Here is a 17793-nt window from a genome sequence, read left to right as displayed (position 1 = left end):
GTGCTTCAATGTAGAGACAGTCCTTATGGTCTGGAGGTAAGAACACTGGGCAGTTATGGTCATGAGTGGAGAACATGTCTATCCAAAACTCACGATTGAAGCCAGTTAATTTATAGTATTTAGGGTTAGGAAGTGGTGAAGTTCTTGTATGACCAATGAACTCATTTTCAACTCCCTTACTTAAGTTTGAATATAATATAGCTTGCTTTCTATCCCAAATGCCAGGTGTTACAATCTTTGAAAATTCATTTTTCCTCGGAAGCATTGCATCATAATTGAAAACATTCTTGAAATCTTCATTGGTTCAGAGATTTGAAACCTTATACGTAATGGATTTTCTTTCTCTTTAGCTACTTCATTGAATGGTGAATATATAACAAACTGACAGTCATGAGTTTCCATCTTCATTTTCATTAAATTCATAATGAAAGTCTATAAGTTGTGGCTGACTACCTTCTTCTTTCAGTTGTGCAAGAAACTCACGTAAAGGCTGTAAAGTTTGTACTTCAATGTTGAACTTTTTCTCGAACATCTCATTAAATGAAATCATACATTGCAACAATGTTGTATCGTCTTTAAAGTATTTGTATATGTGAATGTTTTGGGCGCTTAAAGACTGTTCGTCATTTTCTATCTCGACTTGAAGTATAAAGTCAACCTTTCTGAAAGCACGTGTTATATACATAGATGTTATGCCAATGTACTTCTCTTCATTTATGTTCACAATCCAGTCTGTTGGAAACTTAAACGTTACTCTGTTCCCCTTTATTTTGACGTCAGGGTTTTCACTACTGAACGCAACAGATAAAGGTATTTGTCTATACATTTAATTCGGATAAAAATAAACCATTTACTCTTTCTTTGCTTCAGCTTCTTTAGCTTTTGCTTCAGCTTCTTCTCTAGCTTTCTTCGCCAGCAAACGTGGGTTCTTTTGTCTTCCAGCAGCTAATACAGCAAGTTGTTTTTCACTAAGTTTTCTCTTTGGTCTCTCTGGCTTTTGTTCCTTCAGTTCGGATAAAATTTGCTCACGAATTTCTTTCTTCAATGCTTCAACATCTATGACCCCTTGGGTCTTGTCCGTAGGGTTTGTCTGAGTCATTTGACTGCAGATAAAAAATAAAATTAAAACTTTAACCGATGTAAAATGAGCTTGTCAAAATCAGAGCGAGAGTCTATTATATTAAATGACGCAAGAGGAGTACAACATCCTTTCTATTACGTAAGTCAGAGTAAAGATGGTAAAATATACGTAAGAAAAAGAAAGGTTCCATTAGCGAATGCAGAAAGCGACAACATTAAGGTGTATGGCAAGGGTGAAGTCCACGAAGCCCATATAAAACCTTCTATTCAAACTGAAAAGTCAATAGAACCAGAAGAAAAGAAGCCAGATGTTCTTTCAATAACGAACCAAGAGCTTATTGCAAAGTTCGTGAATTTCATTGAAAAGCAAACTGAGTCAAAGAACCCTGACCCACCAGTGAAAGAAGTTGAGACAAAAGAGAATGTACAGTTCATTGAAAATGTCAAGAAACAACTTCCACCACGAATGCCAAGAAGAAGAGTGAGAATAATGAAGTAAATAGATATTTTTATCTGAAGTAAATACATGCAGAACGAACAGCTAAACGAATTTACTCCAGCAGAGCATATTCATCAGATTCGCTCATATTTCGATATCATAGACAATGCAGTTCAAATTGGTGACACTAATAGAAAATATTCTGACGCAAAGATTCCATCACAACCTGGAACTGCTAAAGATAACACATGGGTAACATTCAATCTCTCACCTCCTGGTGAAAATATGTTGGACCTTTACAATACATTCATTACGTATAAAATGGAAGGTCAATTTATTGTAGATAAAGAAATTGGTTCAGGTTCCAATAAAACAAACCCACCAGGATTTTGGATTGGTTTCGATGACGCTTTCTATGCAGTTGCTGGATATCAAATCCTTGCAAATGGTCGTATCGTATATTCTCAAGACAACGCAAGAGAAGAAGCATATATAACTTCAAACTCACAAACTACCGAACAAATAAAGAAAGTAGATGTTTTCTCAAAGACTCGACATGAAGATGTATGGAGTCATTCGGGAACATGCAGAACAGGACAAATTGTTAGTGGTCCAATTACAGCAGGAAAATCATTTGATTTTAAGCTTCGTTTAAGAATTCCTGTTAGAAGATTCCTTCCATTAGAAGCTATTCGATTTATTCCAGCTTTTGCAGGAAACATTCAGCTTAAAGTAAAGTTCAGTAGCGACGCCTTACAATGCACATCTATATCTGTAAATGATATCATTGCTTTCAATCCAACTCTTAAAGTTGCATTTGCTTCAGATTCAAATCCACCGACAAATAAATTTGTTCCATGGAATGAACCATTCACTATGATAACGAAGGCAGTAGAAGCTAGTGGAACAGTTACTATTACAACTGTAACCCAGCAACTATTTCGAACAAAGATGGATTTTAATGAATGTTTCATTCATCCAAAGTCATTCTCTTTAGACCCTAACATTTATACAGAACTTGTAGAACATTATACAAACGAGGCTTTATGTTTTCCTGTTAAAGTTATGGATTGGATTCCTATGGACGGTTCATTCTCAAAGAATACAGATAGTTCAAGTGCAACATTTACAGCAGCTTATACGCCTATTAATGTTAAAAGTATTTGGGCACTATTTAGAAAGAAAGACAACTATTATGTTAATTTTGAGAACCCTAAGTTTAAATATCTTCAGCTTTCCATGGGAGCTTATGGAAATATGCCTGCAGAACCTGAAAAATCATATGGACCTGTATTTTATGAAATGGTTGCGAACGCTTGCAATACAAACAATGATATGATTGGATTTAATGAAGATGTTATGAGGTCATTGGTGGATGATGGTAGTGTGGAACATAAATGGGATAGCTATGACAACACACATTTCTTATGTGGTTTTCCAACAGGAGTGGACTTTTGCTTCCAGCAAGGTCAAACATCTACTGCTCCAATAACATACAAATTGTCTGTTAAAGGACCTATTGAACTAGCAACTGAAAATGTACCAAAGCCACTTATTGGATTTATGAGGGATTGTTGCTTTGCCATTCAGGTGCGTGCTAATGGCATCCCCATAATAAGATTACATGACTATAACTTAGCTACGGACGACGGTGAGGAATAAAGGATGAACGTTTATTTTTAAAGCTTATAAATGAGTTCTTCATCAAGCTCTCGTGAACCTTCACCATCTATGAAACAAACTTTACCAAACGATTATGGAGCACCTATTGAATATTTCTTACGAGCTGCACAATGGCAAAGAGCAGTCTCACCAAGGTTAGGTGTTCCACCAGCTCCTGTCAAAAATAGCATTTGGTCAAGCCCTTATATAAGATATGATCTCCCACTAGGTTTGCTAGCTACAGCAGGAGCAGTTATGATGTTGAAAAGAAATAAAGCAAATGTTGTAAATAATACTGAAGTAGCTGAAGTTAAACAAACTCCAACACCTTCGCCAAAACCAACTCCTTCACAAGCAAAACCTTCAATGACTCCTGAACCTATGGAAGTACAAACTCCTGTTCAAAAGTCAACTCCTAAACCGACTCCAACATTTAAACCAGAACCTACACCACAAATAAATCGTAAAACTTCTGCGTTTCCTTACTGAAAAAATAACGTTCTTTTTATTTAATATTAAAATTTTTATTTGATTGAAATGACAAATAAAGTCACTGAAGCAATGAAACAAAAGTTCTTGGTAGAATACATTAAATCAGGAACTATTCCAGAAGGTTTTTACATTCATACTATGAAGGATGGTAGAGTTCAGTTTAGAAAGATAAAGCAACCATTAGATAGAGAAGGTATATTAAGGAAAATTAAACTTCATGAGGACAACATTGCTGAACTTAAGAAGAAGTTAGAAGAGTTGGAGAAAGGAAGAGAGTTATAAAGCAATGAATTCAACAGGGTGAAAAAAGAGGTTAGAAAACGTGTTAGATCTAACATTCTAACATAAACATTATTTTTGTGCTATGTTTTCATACGTGTGAGGGTGGTGATATCATTTATTTTTATATAAATGACAGAACAAAAATAAAGCATATCTACTCAACAGGAATGAGACCCTTACTGACTATGTATTCGTTTAATGCTTGATGAAAACAATGGTACATATTATCGTATGGGTATACACAACGTCTGTTTCCATCGTCGTCGTATATGTAGAGCTCAAATCCAGTCCAACCTTCTTTTGTACAATATGTAGCTTTATTTAAGTATGCATTTATGTAGATAAGGCAATTTTCTTCATCGCTCCAGAAATAATTTTTGTTCTTTGTTGAAATAGTTTTCGTTCCTCTGCGACCATAAGGAATGTATGCAATGAACTTTGCGTCATAAGGGATTGTAATATATTCAGGGTTTCTTTCATCGTCAATGGGTCTGTCTTTGTTAAAATGCATGTTTCTCAGTTTTACTTGAGTTTTGAATAGTTCACGGAAACGTTCTGGGAAAGAGTCATAGTAAATGTAGTCGGACATGTCTTTGTAATGAAATAAAAAATTTAAAAAAATAAAAATAAGGTTATTTTTTATTTAGTGAGGACGGTAGTGAATTCGTTAGTGAAGTCGTTAGTGAAGTCATTAGTGAAGTCATTTATGCGTCAGAAGGTTTTGTAAATATTTAAGGTTAAGTTGGTGTTATGGTTGTATTGTAAAATATACGTTAACGGTTTTGTAAAGTGTCAAACCGTTAACTTGAGTAAGGTGGAACGCAGTGCCGCCGTACCCAAGTTAGGGATACTAACTTATAGTAATAAAAGCGAAACTATCTCTATTGAAACAGATGAAAATTATTATGTATCTCATTGTCTCTTTGTTTTTCTTAATGAGACTAGTGCTGTTCGTATCACAGCTTCATCGGACAATATCAAATTCCTTATTGATACAAGCACATTTGACAAATGTGGACACAAAAGGGAATCTGGTGGCTCTTTATACATAAATTTTTTTAATGGTGAGTGTATTCAAGACCGAATCTGCAGTTTTGGCTCTACCTCTTCTAGTTCAGGAGCTTATTGTTATATTTTATTTGACGATGAACCTACAATTAGGAATTATCTCATTGATTCAACAATTACTTCGAGTAGTATAGGAATCAGCAATATTTATTTGCACAATGGTGAAATCAATATGAAATCAATTAATATTTCAAATTCAGAAATGTCTCAAGATAGTATCTACAAAGTTGAGTCTAGTTCTAACTCAAATGTAACACTTTCAACATTTTCAAACAATACATCAACTAATGGAGCTTTTCATTCGGAATTATCAGACCCGCTTGAATTTAAAATTCTTTTCAGTAATTTCATCAATAATAAATTATATGATTTAATATTCAATAATTATTATCTTTATATCATTAATTGTAGTTTTTATAATAATGATATCGAAAGACGGTATTTCAGTAATGCTAATTCAATTCAAAGAATAGGCTGTTATATTGACAGTTCAAATCTTGATACTGGTCTGGGTGTCAATATAGTAGATGAAGTAAGTTCAAAATATCCAGACAATTATCATTTTCCTTGTACATACTCGACAGAATTAAAGCATGATATTTTAATAGAAAAAAGTCAGACTGATGATTTAAATCTAATTGCGATTAAAAAATCGATTAAACATCGTAAGCGAAGATATACATCTGCAATAAGATCATTAATCCAAGTGTTACGGACAATTTAGGATTGAAACCAGATCAAATGCTTGGTCAACAGATCACAAACTTTGTTTGTATCAATGATCAAAAACAAATCAAGTCCCAACTTAAATTGATGACATCAGGTCAAGGTTCATTAGTTTGGCAAGACCATATTGAGTTGATCAATGATCTTGGTAAATCCGTTCCATTCTCAGTTACAATGATTGGTATGAAAGACAATGATAATTCCAATGAACTTAATTCTATTGTCTTTATTCTTACAAACGAAACAGGAGAAATCAAGAAACGAACAGCTGCAGAAAACGCGAAACAACGAAGTGAAAAACTTCTTTACCATATTCTTCCAAAAGACATTGTTGTTCGCTTAAACCGAGGTGAGAAAGACATTTCATTCACAATCCCTCAAGCTACAATTTTCTTCATCGACATTGTCAAGTTCTCAGTTTATTCATCATCACTTACTCCAGGGGAAATCATGAGTAATCTAAGTTAAGTTAAAACTAAGCTATTGTTTTAATTCTAATTGTATATATCGGAGACTGTTGGCTTATAAGGTATACATTTTGGCGCATTTTTTCATGCCTATTGACTTTATGGAATACTTCAACTTACGTATAAGATATAATTTTCAATGTATATTTTGAATCAAATAATAGGATCCTAAATTTTAATTAAAAAATGTGACATTCGTTTTTTTTTGCGAGATAAGTTTCAAGTAATTAAGCTGCGCATCAAAATGAAATATCTTAATATACTCATGATAGAACCTTTAATTTTCATATTTATTTACTGCATTCAACTTACTCCAAATTCGAAACTAATTAATTTAATATTGTCAAAATTCTTTTTTCATATTTTTATAGCTAGATTTGAAATCACTAAAGATACACTTCCAAATGAAATATGGCAAGAATACTATGAAAGTCCATCAGAAAATTATACAATAATCACAAATAACACAAGCCCAATTATATCAATGAATTTGTATTTCTTACTTTTATCAAATTTCAAAGATTTTAATAATCATGTGATTAATTGTAATGTTGATTCATTAAAATTGATTCATTCGGTATGTACATACACGAATATTATTCGAACTGAAGGAGATGGTGGCTGTGTCTACTTTGAAGGTAGTAGTTCCATAGTTCAAGATCGATTTTGCGCAATTAAATGCTACACTCCAAATAGGGGAAAGTATTCATATGTAAACGTTAAGACAGAAACAAACAAAAATTTGGTAAATTTTGGTTCATTTTATCAATGTGGAAACGATAGCACTGGTAGTTCCTGTATATATCATCATCATGGAGTTCAAACTCTTATTTCTTCTAATATTACAAATACGAAAAGCCGTCGAGATCCTGCATATAGTTTTCTATATAGTCCTGTTTTAATTAACTTATGCTGCTTCATTTCTAATGATAATCAAGAATCAGATTATATGTGCATGAATCATTTTGCAACACCTGATTCATTTGTGAAAAATTCTTTAATCAAAAACAATACATGTAAAAATGACAGTCAATTTTATGGCCTACTCTATTGTCAGGAAGGAATTATTACTGTTTCAGAGTGTATTTTCTTTCAAAACCAAGCGAGTTTCATTTTTAGTGCTGTGCAAGGTGGAATTATGACAATAATTCACTGCTTTGGAGATGTTTTAACTGCAGCTTGTACTGCTGATGGCTCAATTACTTCAAATGAAATATCAACAGACGCATTTGATCTTAAGCTTTCCCTTTTTTCATTAGGAAAATGTGAAGCCGAATTCCCAATTCAGTTCCGACTCATTTTTGTTAGAAATAAATGTGAGAAAACTCTTCTTATTGATAGACCTATTTTATTGGATTTTTCTTTTAATTATTTAGTTAGTCTAAAAAATAATTAAAGTCCGAAAACATCAGAAAAAATAATAATAAATCAACCAAAAAGTTGGATCATTGATAAAAAATAGCCAAGATAATTATATTTTGTTAGCAAATCAATTTGAGTCTTATGTATATGCACCTAAGAATGTTAGATACGATGCATATATAAGCAATATACCTCAAATTTTTCTGAGCTTTGTCTAAGAAAAATTTGAGGTATATTCGCTATATCACACCCTTCAAATTGTTTTGGGATTATGATTTGATAGAAAAAAGGGACCCAAAAAAATTAAATGGTTGGATATAAAGTTATATATTGAAAGTTAGATAAGTTAAAATTAGTATCATGAGTCTATTATATATGTAGCATCAAATCGAGTGTTTTCATTGCAAAATTGGTTCATTCTACACTCTTGTGTATAAAGAATATGTGTGATAAACCATACCATCTATGAATTTATTTCTCAGATTTTGAAATCGCTATATTTCAAAAAATTAATTAAATCGCACGAATTCTTCTTATTTTACATTTTCATTCAAGGCATAAAAAGTAAAAATAAAAAATAAATAAACATTATAAATTTATGGTTGTTCACTTGGAACTTCAGCAAAATGAATGTTTTGTCCAAATGGATTTTGTTCCTGCTGATTTTGATTGTGCTGATTCTGCGGCGAAGGTTGTGGATAGTTAAATCCTTGGAAAGCAGGAACACCTGGCATTTGGTTGAAGAACGGGAACTGAACTGGACCTTGTGGCCAGAAAAATGGAGAAATTGGCATAACAGGACCTGTTCGATACATCATGACATCGTGTTGCATAAGACGATCTTCATCATTTCGAACATTTCTGTTCCTGCAGCAAATAAACGAACAGATGCAGTAAATAACAAGTCCAATCAATGAAAGACCAAGAATGATTCCGATATTCAAGTAAATCAAGTAAATCGTCAATCTCATGAATGGTTTAGAGAAGAAACCCTTTGATTTATTTAATGGCATAAACTTAAATCCTTGTTTACTTGGTTTTGGTGTTTCTTTATCTTTATTATTCTTTAATTCTTTTGGTGATTCAATCTTTTCATTTGGTTTTTCTTTTTCTTCTTATGTTTTTTCTTGATTTGGTTTGACCATTTTTCCTTCTTCATTTTCTTCTTCGATTTTTTCTTCTTGTTTGTTATTTTTAATTTTATCTTTAAGTTTTTCTTTTCCTGGTTGATTTTCTCTACCTTTTGCAAGTTTTCCAAAGAGTTCAATTGATTGACGGAGAGAATCAATTGATGAATTGTAGTAAACACATGGATTTTGAACTTTATCAATGATTTCTCCTTCAATTCTAGAATTTTCATTATGACCTTTAAAAACAACAACAGAAGAAAGATTGTTTTGGCTTTCTTTAGTAACATCACCGTTGAAATCATAAACAGTCAAGTATTCAGGAAGAACAGCACTTGTAACATGATCTCCGTTCCTGTGAAGTAACAAACAAGTGTTTGGAAGAACTCCTATTGGAACAGTAACTGTTGGCGAGAAAGTGTAATAAAGAGATGAACAATTCAATGATTTCTTGAGACTTACACTCATTAAAGAAACACGACCAACAGTTTGTGATGGTGTTTTAATGACACCAATTTGATTTCCAATGAAATATTCTTTGTTATGAACAATTTCTTTTGTATTTTTAGAATTCCATGGAATAAATGTTAAACTATTGTTCTTGTTTGATGATATATAGATCATGTTGTAGTCAGTGCTCAAGAGAAGAACTAAAATACTCCGTTCGAAGTAAAATGATTCAACTTTTCTGTAAATTACTTTTGATTTACCTTGCATTTCACTTAAAATAGGTTCAACAACACCGCCTGTAAATCCTCTTGTTATTTTGTATGAAATATGTTTCGTGTCATCCGAAATTGAGAAGAATAAGAAGTTTGTCACGTTTTGTGGCAAATTAACAAAAACAAATGTATTGTTTGACTTAGTAACAAGTGCTTTGTCTCCAAATGTTGAATATAAGTATGGTTTGCCATCAAAATATGCCAAAGGAGGGAATTTTCCTGTTGTATTAGAAAATGAATAAATTTCTGAGATCGTTGAACTTGGTGACCACAAAATGAAGTTGTCCTTGTTATTTCGGATAAATTCAGTTGTCAATTGGAAGTTTCCTGTATGAACATAAACATTTGATACATTAATTGCGTCAACAAGGACTCGAATTGAGATATTCTCTTTGGAAATAGTATTTACACAAAGAGCAGAACCTGGAGCAAGTGCGAAAAGCTGGCCTGCAACTGAATTAGATCTAATTTTTCCTTTGTGAGTGTATTGAGCGTTCAGTGGCTCTGAAAAGTAAACGTACGTGTTATGTTTAGGAGCAACAATGTATAATTGTTTGATTTCTTTGAGATTTAGATCATCAATAACTGTACTTTGTGAAAAATTCAAGTATTTCTTATGGAAATACTCTGAATCTTTAGGAATCATCGCCCAGCTTGTCATATTTTCTTCTAAAAGCTGAAACTGTTTCATTAAAACTGATTGATTTTGAGGTAAAAACGTGCTGATGCTTCTAATTGAGTATGTATATAGATATTTCTCATTGGAGTGCTGAACATTTTCAATATAAGGAAGCCAAACGCACTGATTTCCCTTTAATTGTGAGCGAAGTGTGTTTAAATCTAAGTATGTGGATGCAAGACCGAATCCTTTGCAATAGTTAGGTAATATTCTTGATTTTAATTCAAGTTGCTGATTAAAATGAGGCTTAATTAAGATACTTATATTTTGCTTTGCAGTGAATAATCCTGGATAACGAGATGGTTTGAGCGTGTAATTTGTTTTAATGCCGGACATTACTATTGACGCATTCCAGCCAAAAGGATTATCGATGAAGAATAATTGATTCTGAGAAAGTTGTATTGAATAGGTAGTATTTTGTAAAACGTCAACTGCGGTTGACGAGTTTGAGTTATAGCTTATTTTAACATAACTATAACAAAGAAATGAAAACATCACTTGAAAATTGTCACTTTTTCTAACATTTTCCATATCATTTCTTATATTTCATTTGCCTTACTGTTGCATGCTAAGTTCGGTCAACGATAGAAATTAAGTGGAAATTAATCGTCGAGGAAGTACGATTATGTAAAGTAAAAAAATGTTGTGGGATTTTTAATATTATATATTATTTTATAATAAATTTTTTTGAGTCATTTTAAGAAGCACATATAATTTTTTGAATTTAAAAATTAAAGTAGTGTCAAACGAATTTATCACTTAATTTAATACTCAGATTTCTTAAAATTAATGAAAAAAAGGTTTTCTGAGAACTTTTGAGAATGGTTTTCAAATTCCATTATTGAAAATATATAGGTATTGTATGAAATTCAGACTCTATATTTATTAAAATTCTAAATTTTTAATAAAATAACTTTTCAGAGGAATATGATTTTGAATGGTTGATTAATAAGTATAAAAATGTCTACGATTTTAAGGAGGGAATTGTTCCTTATGAGGTATACATCATAACTATATACCTCATAAGGAACAATTCCCTCTTGATAGCTGGGAAACTTTCTCTAAATAACTTATCATTTGGAGAAAGTTTCCCAGCTATCTATTAGAAACTAAAGGCTGTGAGGCACTAATATATAATCAGTGCCTCATAGCCTTTAGTTTCTTATTAAAAACGAGAAAACTTGTTCGAAATGATAAACAATTTCGAACAAGTTTTCTCGTTTTAAGGAGGGAATTGTTCCTTATGAGGTATACATCATAACTATATACCTCATAAGGAACAATTCCCTCTTGATATCCTGGATATTTTTGAATATATTTTTTTAATTAAAGTTCTCAAAAGTATTATCAAAAGTGATTTTTTAAAAATATCTCCAATTAATTAACTAATTAAAAGTATTATATTTTTAAAATTAAATAGTTTTTCAATTTTTTTGAAGGAATTGAGATACTTCCCACGACAATAAAATTGAGAGGTTTACATTATGACTGATCTTAGCATGCAACATTACATCAATAAAACAATGGAAATTCATTGTAAAATTGAACTTTTGCTATTACAATTTCAGATTTGATTCAGATGTTATGATTCAAAGCTTTTTATATAGCTGTGCATATGTATAACTATTAAAATATTGCGTGTTGGGATGTGTTCATCCCTTCTTTCTATATTGATATCCCACAAATCTTAAAAATCATTACAGAATTAATGAGTTTAAAAAATATAAGAAGGAATAAAGATTTTTAGACTATAGTTAACTGTTTAAAGTGACAAAATCAAACAATCAATAATAAATATGTAATAAAATACGCTAAAGTAGTGAAATTAACCATATAATTTTCAAATGGGAAGAAGTGACATAAAATAACATGAGTAATATGTGCTACCATTGTTGCAGCAAACGTTTGAAGAGGAAACGGATAATCACCACCTAAAATAATAGATATTGCGAATACAATAAGATCTCGTATGGTTCCGCCGTATACTGACCAAAGTGCTGCGGAAATAACCTTGTTTGGAAAATATGCAGCGCAAACACTTGAAAAGAACACCATTGTCCTACAGTCAACAAAACTTTTGAGTAGTAAATAAATGACTATATGTTCTGCAATGAAATTTGGATCAAGAATCCAAAATATAACATAAACTTCAATTAACCATGGAACCCAGAATTTGTAATCGGTAAATTTGAATGACTTTGGTATTTTATATACATTTAAGATAAGATAAGGAACGATAAGATCTGCTAAAACAAAAATGAAATAGAAAAATGGTAAAAAGCCGAAACCGCAGCGTGCAAATTCAACACAAGCTACAATGGGACACACGAGGAAGAATGATGGCCTTAAAAAATAATGTTCAATACGTCTTAGGTATCCATTCATTAAATAATGCCACTTTTTTTTATAATCATGTATCAGACAAGCAGCCAAGCTGCCATTCAGCTAATTTTAATATGTGGATGAGCATGCTTTAGCACTGATAACTGTGTGCCACGTGTGCATGCCAAGTAAATCCATATTTTTAATTAATGAATTAAAATATTGATCGTAAAATCATTAAGTTGGCAAATAATGTCCTTGTTTTTAAAAGCTTATTGAATAATATACCTTGATTATGTTCGAACATCTATAGTTCAGAAATACCTGTATTTTGAAATATTGATTTTCATGGGTGTTTCCTTTACCAAAAGCATTATCTCGAATTTTGTTTGCTTGATAGTGGAAGTTTAAAGTAATCTAAGAGTTGTGCCAAAATTCAAAGATACTTAAGGGATAATTAAGCTTAATCAATAACAAAACATCTGCTCTCTGAATGACTAAGCTATTTTGTAATATTTCGTGCTCTTTTAGTAGCATTTTTTGAGAATTAATTTCTTACATTATCCCCGTAAAAGAATTATCACAAGTGTAATTTGCCTGTATCTTTAGTATCTTTTAATTTTCAGGAGAAACGCATTAATGATGGAGATGTCATTTTTTGATGAAATTTTATTAGGCCAATGACGGTAACTACTTCAAATATTGCATGCCTAACTAGTTTAAAGCATCAATAAGAAAAAATTAGTTGTTGAGGTTTGATTCGCATTAATTCAAATTTTTGTACAGAATCAAATATCGGAATTAATAATTGAATACGTATAGATAAACGATAGTATTTAATACAATAGTACATAACATCAAAAATTTCAATAGTTAAATTTTGGAATTGAATCAAACATCTTATTAATGATAATTAAGAAGATAACTCAAATCTGATGGATCTATGCAGGACGGCTGCATATTAGAAACTTGAATTTCTTCTTCTTTGGGTATTTTCCTGATGAACGAAGGGAAATCTACGGTATTAAGAATGTAGTATATAGAGTTCCAATTTTCAGAGTACCAACAGAGGAGAGAGGTTCGGTTCCTCTTTGCTAATCTGTCAAGAGTCAAATTCAATTGTGAACTAAGAAGCTTTGCAAAAGAAATAAGAATAGTGGTCGTTACATTGGTTGAAAAGAACTTATTTAAATATTCATTAATAAAATTAATACGGTTTTTGTTAATTTTTATCCTCTTCTTGATCTTTTCATTATCACGGGTTGTCTGGCATTTAAAGGTTCTATGGTGTTTAATTTTCTTTTGTTCAGGATAAAGAGCTTTAAGATAGTGAGGTTCCATTGAGCAAAATGAATTTTGAAAAAACAGAATTTTGAATGAGCATGGATTTTGTGATAAAGATAGAAAACAAATTGAATATCGTTTGAAAATGAAATTTATGGCTTCGATTAAATTTAAATTTTGATTGTAGTAGCATAATATAGAAAGATTACATATAAAAACTCTTTGAATTGTTATAGACCGAAAATAGATTTTTTCGGTTTTCTCTTCAAATAATTGAAAGAATGATACTATTATAGGTTTATTATATTATATAGCATATAATCATGCTATAGCCGAAAATTATAAGTTTTGAGAAGATTGAATATAACACAAATAAATTTGAATGTAAGTTAAATTGCTTGTTGTTTTTAATAGCTATTTAATGAGAAATCCAATATTGCAAAATTCAAATTGAATGATTGAAAGAACAGAAAAAGTCATTCTTTTCAATTTCGAATATGTTTCATTGTATTTATAATTATATAGCAAATAAGATATTTAAACTTGATTTTTGAAGGAAAATTCACAAAATTGAATAAATTCAAATAATTTTTATTCAAAAATAAACTAGTTATTTGAGTTTAATACTAATTATCTATTCAAACTACAAAGTTTGTAATTTAAAATATTTTGTGAGATCAGATTGAATTAATTCAAGGTTCTTTTCAATTAATATTAATGACCATATTACGCATTTTCGAACATTCTAAACCAAATATATAAAAATGGGAGACGAATGTTAAATTTGCTAGACATGGGGGAGTTGTCTGCAAAGTTTTAGCTCTTATCTCTAACAAAAAATTAATTTTTAAAAAAATGACCGAATACGTTTCACAGCGAGAAAAAAATAAAAGGCAAGATAGAATTTTCTAGACATAAAGAAGTTGTTTACCGAGTTTTAGCTCTTATCTCTAACAAAAAATTAATTTTTAAAAAAAAGACCGAATACGTTTCACAGCGAGAAAAAAATAAAAGGCAAGAGCACAAATTAAAAATATGATATTTGTATTAGGAATAAGTAGTGAGTGCAAACTAATTGTTTATTAATTGAATGAATCAAATAATGGTAATAAAAAATTTATAAAAGTAGAAAAACTTAATCGGTGAATGCTGAACCGCAAATTAAATACAATATTGCACGGTTAATTAAATTGAATGCTGTGAAATTTTCAATGTTTATTTGACATTTTTAGTTGTAATCAATTTATATAGATTAATATTTGAATAAAATAGTTGATCGGTTTATTGTTTATTATTTGCTTAGTGCTCTCAAATAGAAAATATTGAATTTATTTTCGTATCATTGAAGTATTTCTTACAATGGCAGCTTGATTTTAGATAAAATTTATTTTTCTTTGCTGTTTTTTAATATTTCTCTTATTTTCCTGATTACGTAATAAATTCCACTGCTATTTTTAAATATGGTTAGTTTCACTTTTGAAAAGGTACATTCACTAGGCGATAACAGTAAAATGGGATGAAAATAGGATAAATAGCATCCCTATATAGTGCCTAACAATATTTATACGGGCCAAAAAAATTTGGCTAGAGATTTGGCGAGTTATAAAACTTAGAAAATTGAGAGGGATTTTTATTTTTGAATTTTTTTTGGAAAGTTAAAATTGCGATTAAAAATCGATTTCCAGGAGAACTAAGCATCTCATCATATATTTAAATCGATAAAAATATTAAATAATAGTTGAATAGTATAACAACGTGAAATTATGGCTGAATCTACAGAAAAAATGAACATATTTGACATTTTTGAAAATTCATACGTTAGATGGTGACAGACTCATAAACTATACTTTAGCTAAGATTGATATATGGTTTCAACAACACATGGTTAAAATCATAAAAATATTTTAGATTTCAAAAAGATATATATGGTAATATAATGGAACAAAGTCAACAAATAGCATGTTAAATATGTTATAATTAACTTTTTATTAGATCCAATAGTAGATATCGAATGGTTTCCAGCTTTATGGTTAAATATTTTCTTTTCGAGCTTCTCTTTAACTGTTGTATTAAGGTTGTAAATTTTTGATGCTAGAAACTATGGAATCTTCTTTGCTGCTGCATTTTTCTTGAGAGTTCTTGCAATTTCGAACAGATCTGCGCATTGTATGAAATGGAGGCTTTAAAATATCTTGAAAACAGAATAGGACTGCTTTTCCAAAGGAATGCTTACTTGTAAATCAGAGAGTTTCAAAATTGACAGCAAGATTATCATCATAACTTTCGATTTTGCTGCGAAAAAGGAAGACAAGTAATTAACAAATCATTTACTGTTGTTCATCAAAAGAAGAAAACTTTGATAACAACTAATGATGATAAAATCAAGCTATCTTTTAATATTTTAAATTGATAAGACATTCAAAATATTTGAATGGTTTAAAATATTTTCTTTTAATTTCTATAAGATATTATCATGATTATATAATAAAATTTAAATTTTTATTCAAAAAGGCAATATTTCAAACTTTTAATTTCAAAAATCTTAATTCTGCAATAAGTGTATGTAATTGTAGCAAATTTAATGATCCTTCGTCATGCTTAGCAATTTGGAACTCATAAATTAATGATTTCTTCAAGTAAAATTCTGCATTATTTCAAAAGTCAATAATTCTCTAGTAACTTTTCTTCAAACCCTAACCATTATATTATATGTATAATGGAGAATAATTGCAAAGAAAGATAGCCGAATTTACTGGGTAGTTCTTGTGATGCGAAATAATTGCAAATTAACACCTAGTTTTAACAGCATCAATCTCTTTTTGCTCTCATTTAAATGCATTCGCACACTTTAATTTTGAAATATAAGAGTTTTGGAAATTATCAAATTTATCTGCTCAAATACTATAGATCTTCATAAGTGTTAATAGAATCATTAGCCTTACATATAGTGTTTAATATAATGATGCACATTATACTGGGATTCATTCCTTATTCATCTAGTTATTATAAGATTTACAACCCCATGAAAATTTAAAATTTTGTTAAAAATAGTGAATGTACCTTTACTTTTGACAATAATTTGAATTCTATTTATTTTATTAACCGTGTCAACTTTAATATTTATTGATTTTCTTTACAATATAATTTGCAGTAATATTTTTCAAGGCTGACGTACTTTTTCCCTTTTCTGCAAATTTTTTTCAATGCGTTTCAAATTTTTGTTATTCACCGATTTTAAATTCTTTATACTTAATTGTACAATTTAATATATTCAAATTTTATTGAACCACAAGTTTCTCACAAATTTCTATCAATTATGTCCTGACATATTATTATAAGTAATTAAACTAAATTTTGCAAATTACCTCAGACTTTTCAGAGGATTGAGTGGCAACTCAATCCTCTGAAATAGTCTGTGGTAATTTTTAGTCTCTACACTATTTCAATATAAGCTCCATTTTTAAACAGTTTTTAAAAATCGAGCATTGAAAAGTGTGATGAGACTTTTTAATTAATTAAAATCAATTCAAAATTTTAACGTCTTGGTGTCACAAGGCCATAACAAATATTAATACCGAAATTGTTTTTAATTTAAATGTACTATGTCATTTCTCAAACAATTAATCGATTATCTTTTAAAAACTTTGATTCAGAACGAAAACTTCTACATTTCCCAATTTTAAATGATTGGCCAATTATCTATTCATTATTATATAACTATTTCAATATGTGTTAAAATTCAATTTGTGAGAATTTCCTAAATTTTTTCATTAAGCATTAAATCATCAAATTTTGTTGTTTTAATGATCAGTAATATCCATACTAATCTATAATTTCCATTAATTTGTCATTTTACGAATCAATGAATTCTGGCATTAAATTCTTTTCATTTGTATCTACCAAATATTTAAACTGACATCAGTATGTTCAAAACTGCATGAAAACAATATCCACCTGTTAAATTAAATTTTGAAATTTAGGTCTAACCATCGTCATGATTTATACGCATTTTCAAAAAACCGAAGTGATGTATTTTAATATTATTTGAATTAATTGATCCAACTTCTTTAAAAAGATGAAT

At 30.1% G+C, this 17793-nt stretch overlaps 9 protein-coding genes and 1 pseudogene across 10 annotated transcripts, besides 3 other annotated features; 5 read left to right on the top strand and 5 right to left on the bottom strand.

Annotated features, from left to right (window-relative positions):
• Positions 1–4811: part of a mobile genetic element that runs on past the window's edge.
• TVAGG3_0780870 lies at positions 19–826 on the bottom strand (annotated as a pseudogene). Its single transcript has one exon. A coding segment is annotated over exon 1 (808 nt).
• On the bottom strand, positions 851–1099 carry TVAGG3_0780860 (uncharacterized protein; the record flags this gene model as incomplete). Its single annotated transcript, XM_001583329.2, has 1 exon — positions 851–1099. One exon carries the CDS (start codon positions 1097–1099, stop codon positions 851–853), a length of 249 nt encoding a protein of 82 aa, XP_001583379.2.
• Positions 1145–1579, top strand: TVAGG3_0780850 (uncharacterized protein; the record flags this gene model as incomplete). Its single annotated transcript, XM_051246311.1, has 1 exon — positions 1145–1579. The coding sequence occupies one exon, from the start codon at positions 1145–1147 to the stop codon at positions 1577–1579; it is 435 nt and encodes a 144-aa protein (XP_051081786.1).
• TVAGG3_0780840 (uncharacterized protein) lies at positions 1607–2329 on the top strand (the record flags this gene model as incomplete). Its single annotated transcript, XM_051246310.1, has 1 exon — positions 1607–2329. A coding segment is annotated over one exon (723 nt), but the record flags the coding sequence as incomplete, so codon positions are not given.
• Positions 2585–3181, top strand: TVAGG3_0780830 (uncharacterized protein; the record flags this gene model as incomplete). The annotated part of the gene is made up of 1 exon (XM_051246309.1): positions 2585–3181. One exon carries the CDS (start codon positions 2585–2587, stop codon positions 3179–3181), a length of 597 nt encoding a protein of 198 aa, XP_051081784.1.
• Positions 3212–3670, top strand: TVAGG3_0780820 (repellent protein 1 family; the record flags this gene model as incomplete). The annotated part of the gene is made up of 1 exon (XM_051246308.1): positions 3212–3670. The coding sequence occupies one exon, from the start codon at positions 3212–3214 to the stop codon at positions 3668–3670; it is 459 nt and encodes a 152-aa protein (XP_051081783.1).
• Positions 4812–5764: 953 nt separating the features above from the next.
• TVAGG3_0780800 (guanylate cyclase protein) lies at positions 5765–6217 on the top strand (the record flags this gene model as incomplete). Its single annotated transcript, XM_001300385.1, has 1 exon — positions 5765–6217. One exon carries the CDS (start codon positions 5765–5767, stop codon positions 6215–6217), a length of 453 nt encoding a protein of 150 aa, XP_001300386.1.
• Positions 6218–8174: 1957 nt separating this feature from the next.
• On the bottom strand, positions 8175–8591 carry TVAGG3_0780790 (uncharacterized protein; the record flags this gene model as incomplete). The annotated part of the gene is made up of 1 exon (XM_001300386.1): positions 8175–8591. The coding sequence occupies one exon, from the start codon at positions 8589–8591 to the stop codon at positions 8175–8177; it is 417 nt and encodes a 138-aa protein (XP_001300387.1).
• Positions 8592–8693: 102 nt separating this feature from the next.
• On the bottom strand, positions 8694–10442 carry TVAGG3_0780780 (uncharacterized protein; the record flags this gene model as incomplete). The annotated part of the gene is made up of 1 exon (XM_001300387.1): positions 8694–10442. The coding sequence occupies one exon, from the start codon at positions 10440–10442 to the stop codon at positions 8694–8696; it is 1749 nt and encodes a 582-aa protein (XP_001300388.1).
• A 2804-nt stretch (positions 10443–13246) lies between these two features.
• TVAGG3_0780770 (uncharacterized protein) lies at positions 13247–13769 on the bottom strand (the record flags this gene model as incomplete). Its single annotated transcript, XM_001308457.2, has 1 exon — positions 13332–13769. The coding sequence occupies one exon, from the start codon at positions 13767–13769 to the stop codon at positions 13332–13334; it is 438 nt and encodes a 145-aa protein (XP_001308458.1).
• Positions 13770–13941: 172 nt separating this feature from the next.
• Positions 13942–14732: a mobile genetic element.
• Positions 14733–15192: 460 nt separating this feature from the next.
• Positions 15193–16776: a mobile genetic element.
• Between the last annotated feature and the right edge of the window lie 1017 nt (positions 16777–17793).

This window comes from Trichomonas vaginalis, chromosome VI, assembly GCF_026262505.1.
Source record: "Trichomonas vaginalis G3 chromosome VI, whole genome shotgun sequence".
Lineage (NCBI taxonomy): Eukaryota > Parabasalia > Trichomonadida > Trichomonadidae > Trichomonas > Trichomonas vaginalis.
This window is presented reverse-complemented; position numbering and strand designations above follow the sequence as displayed.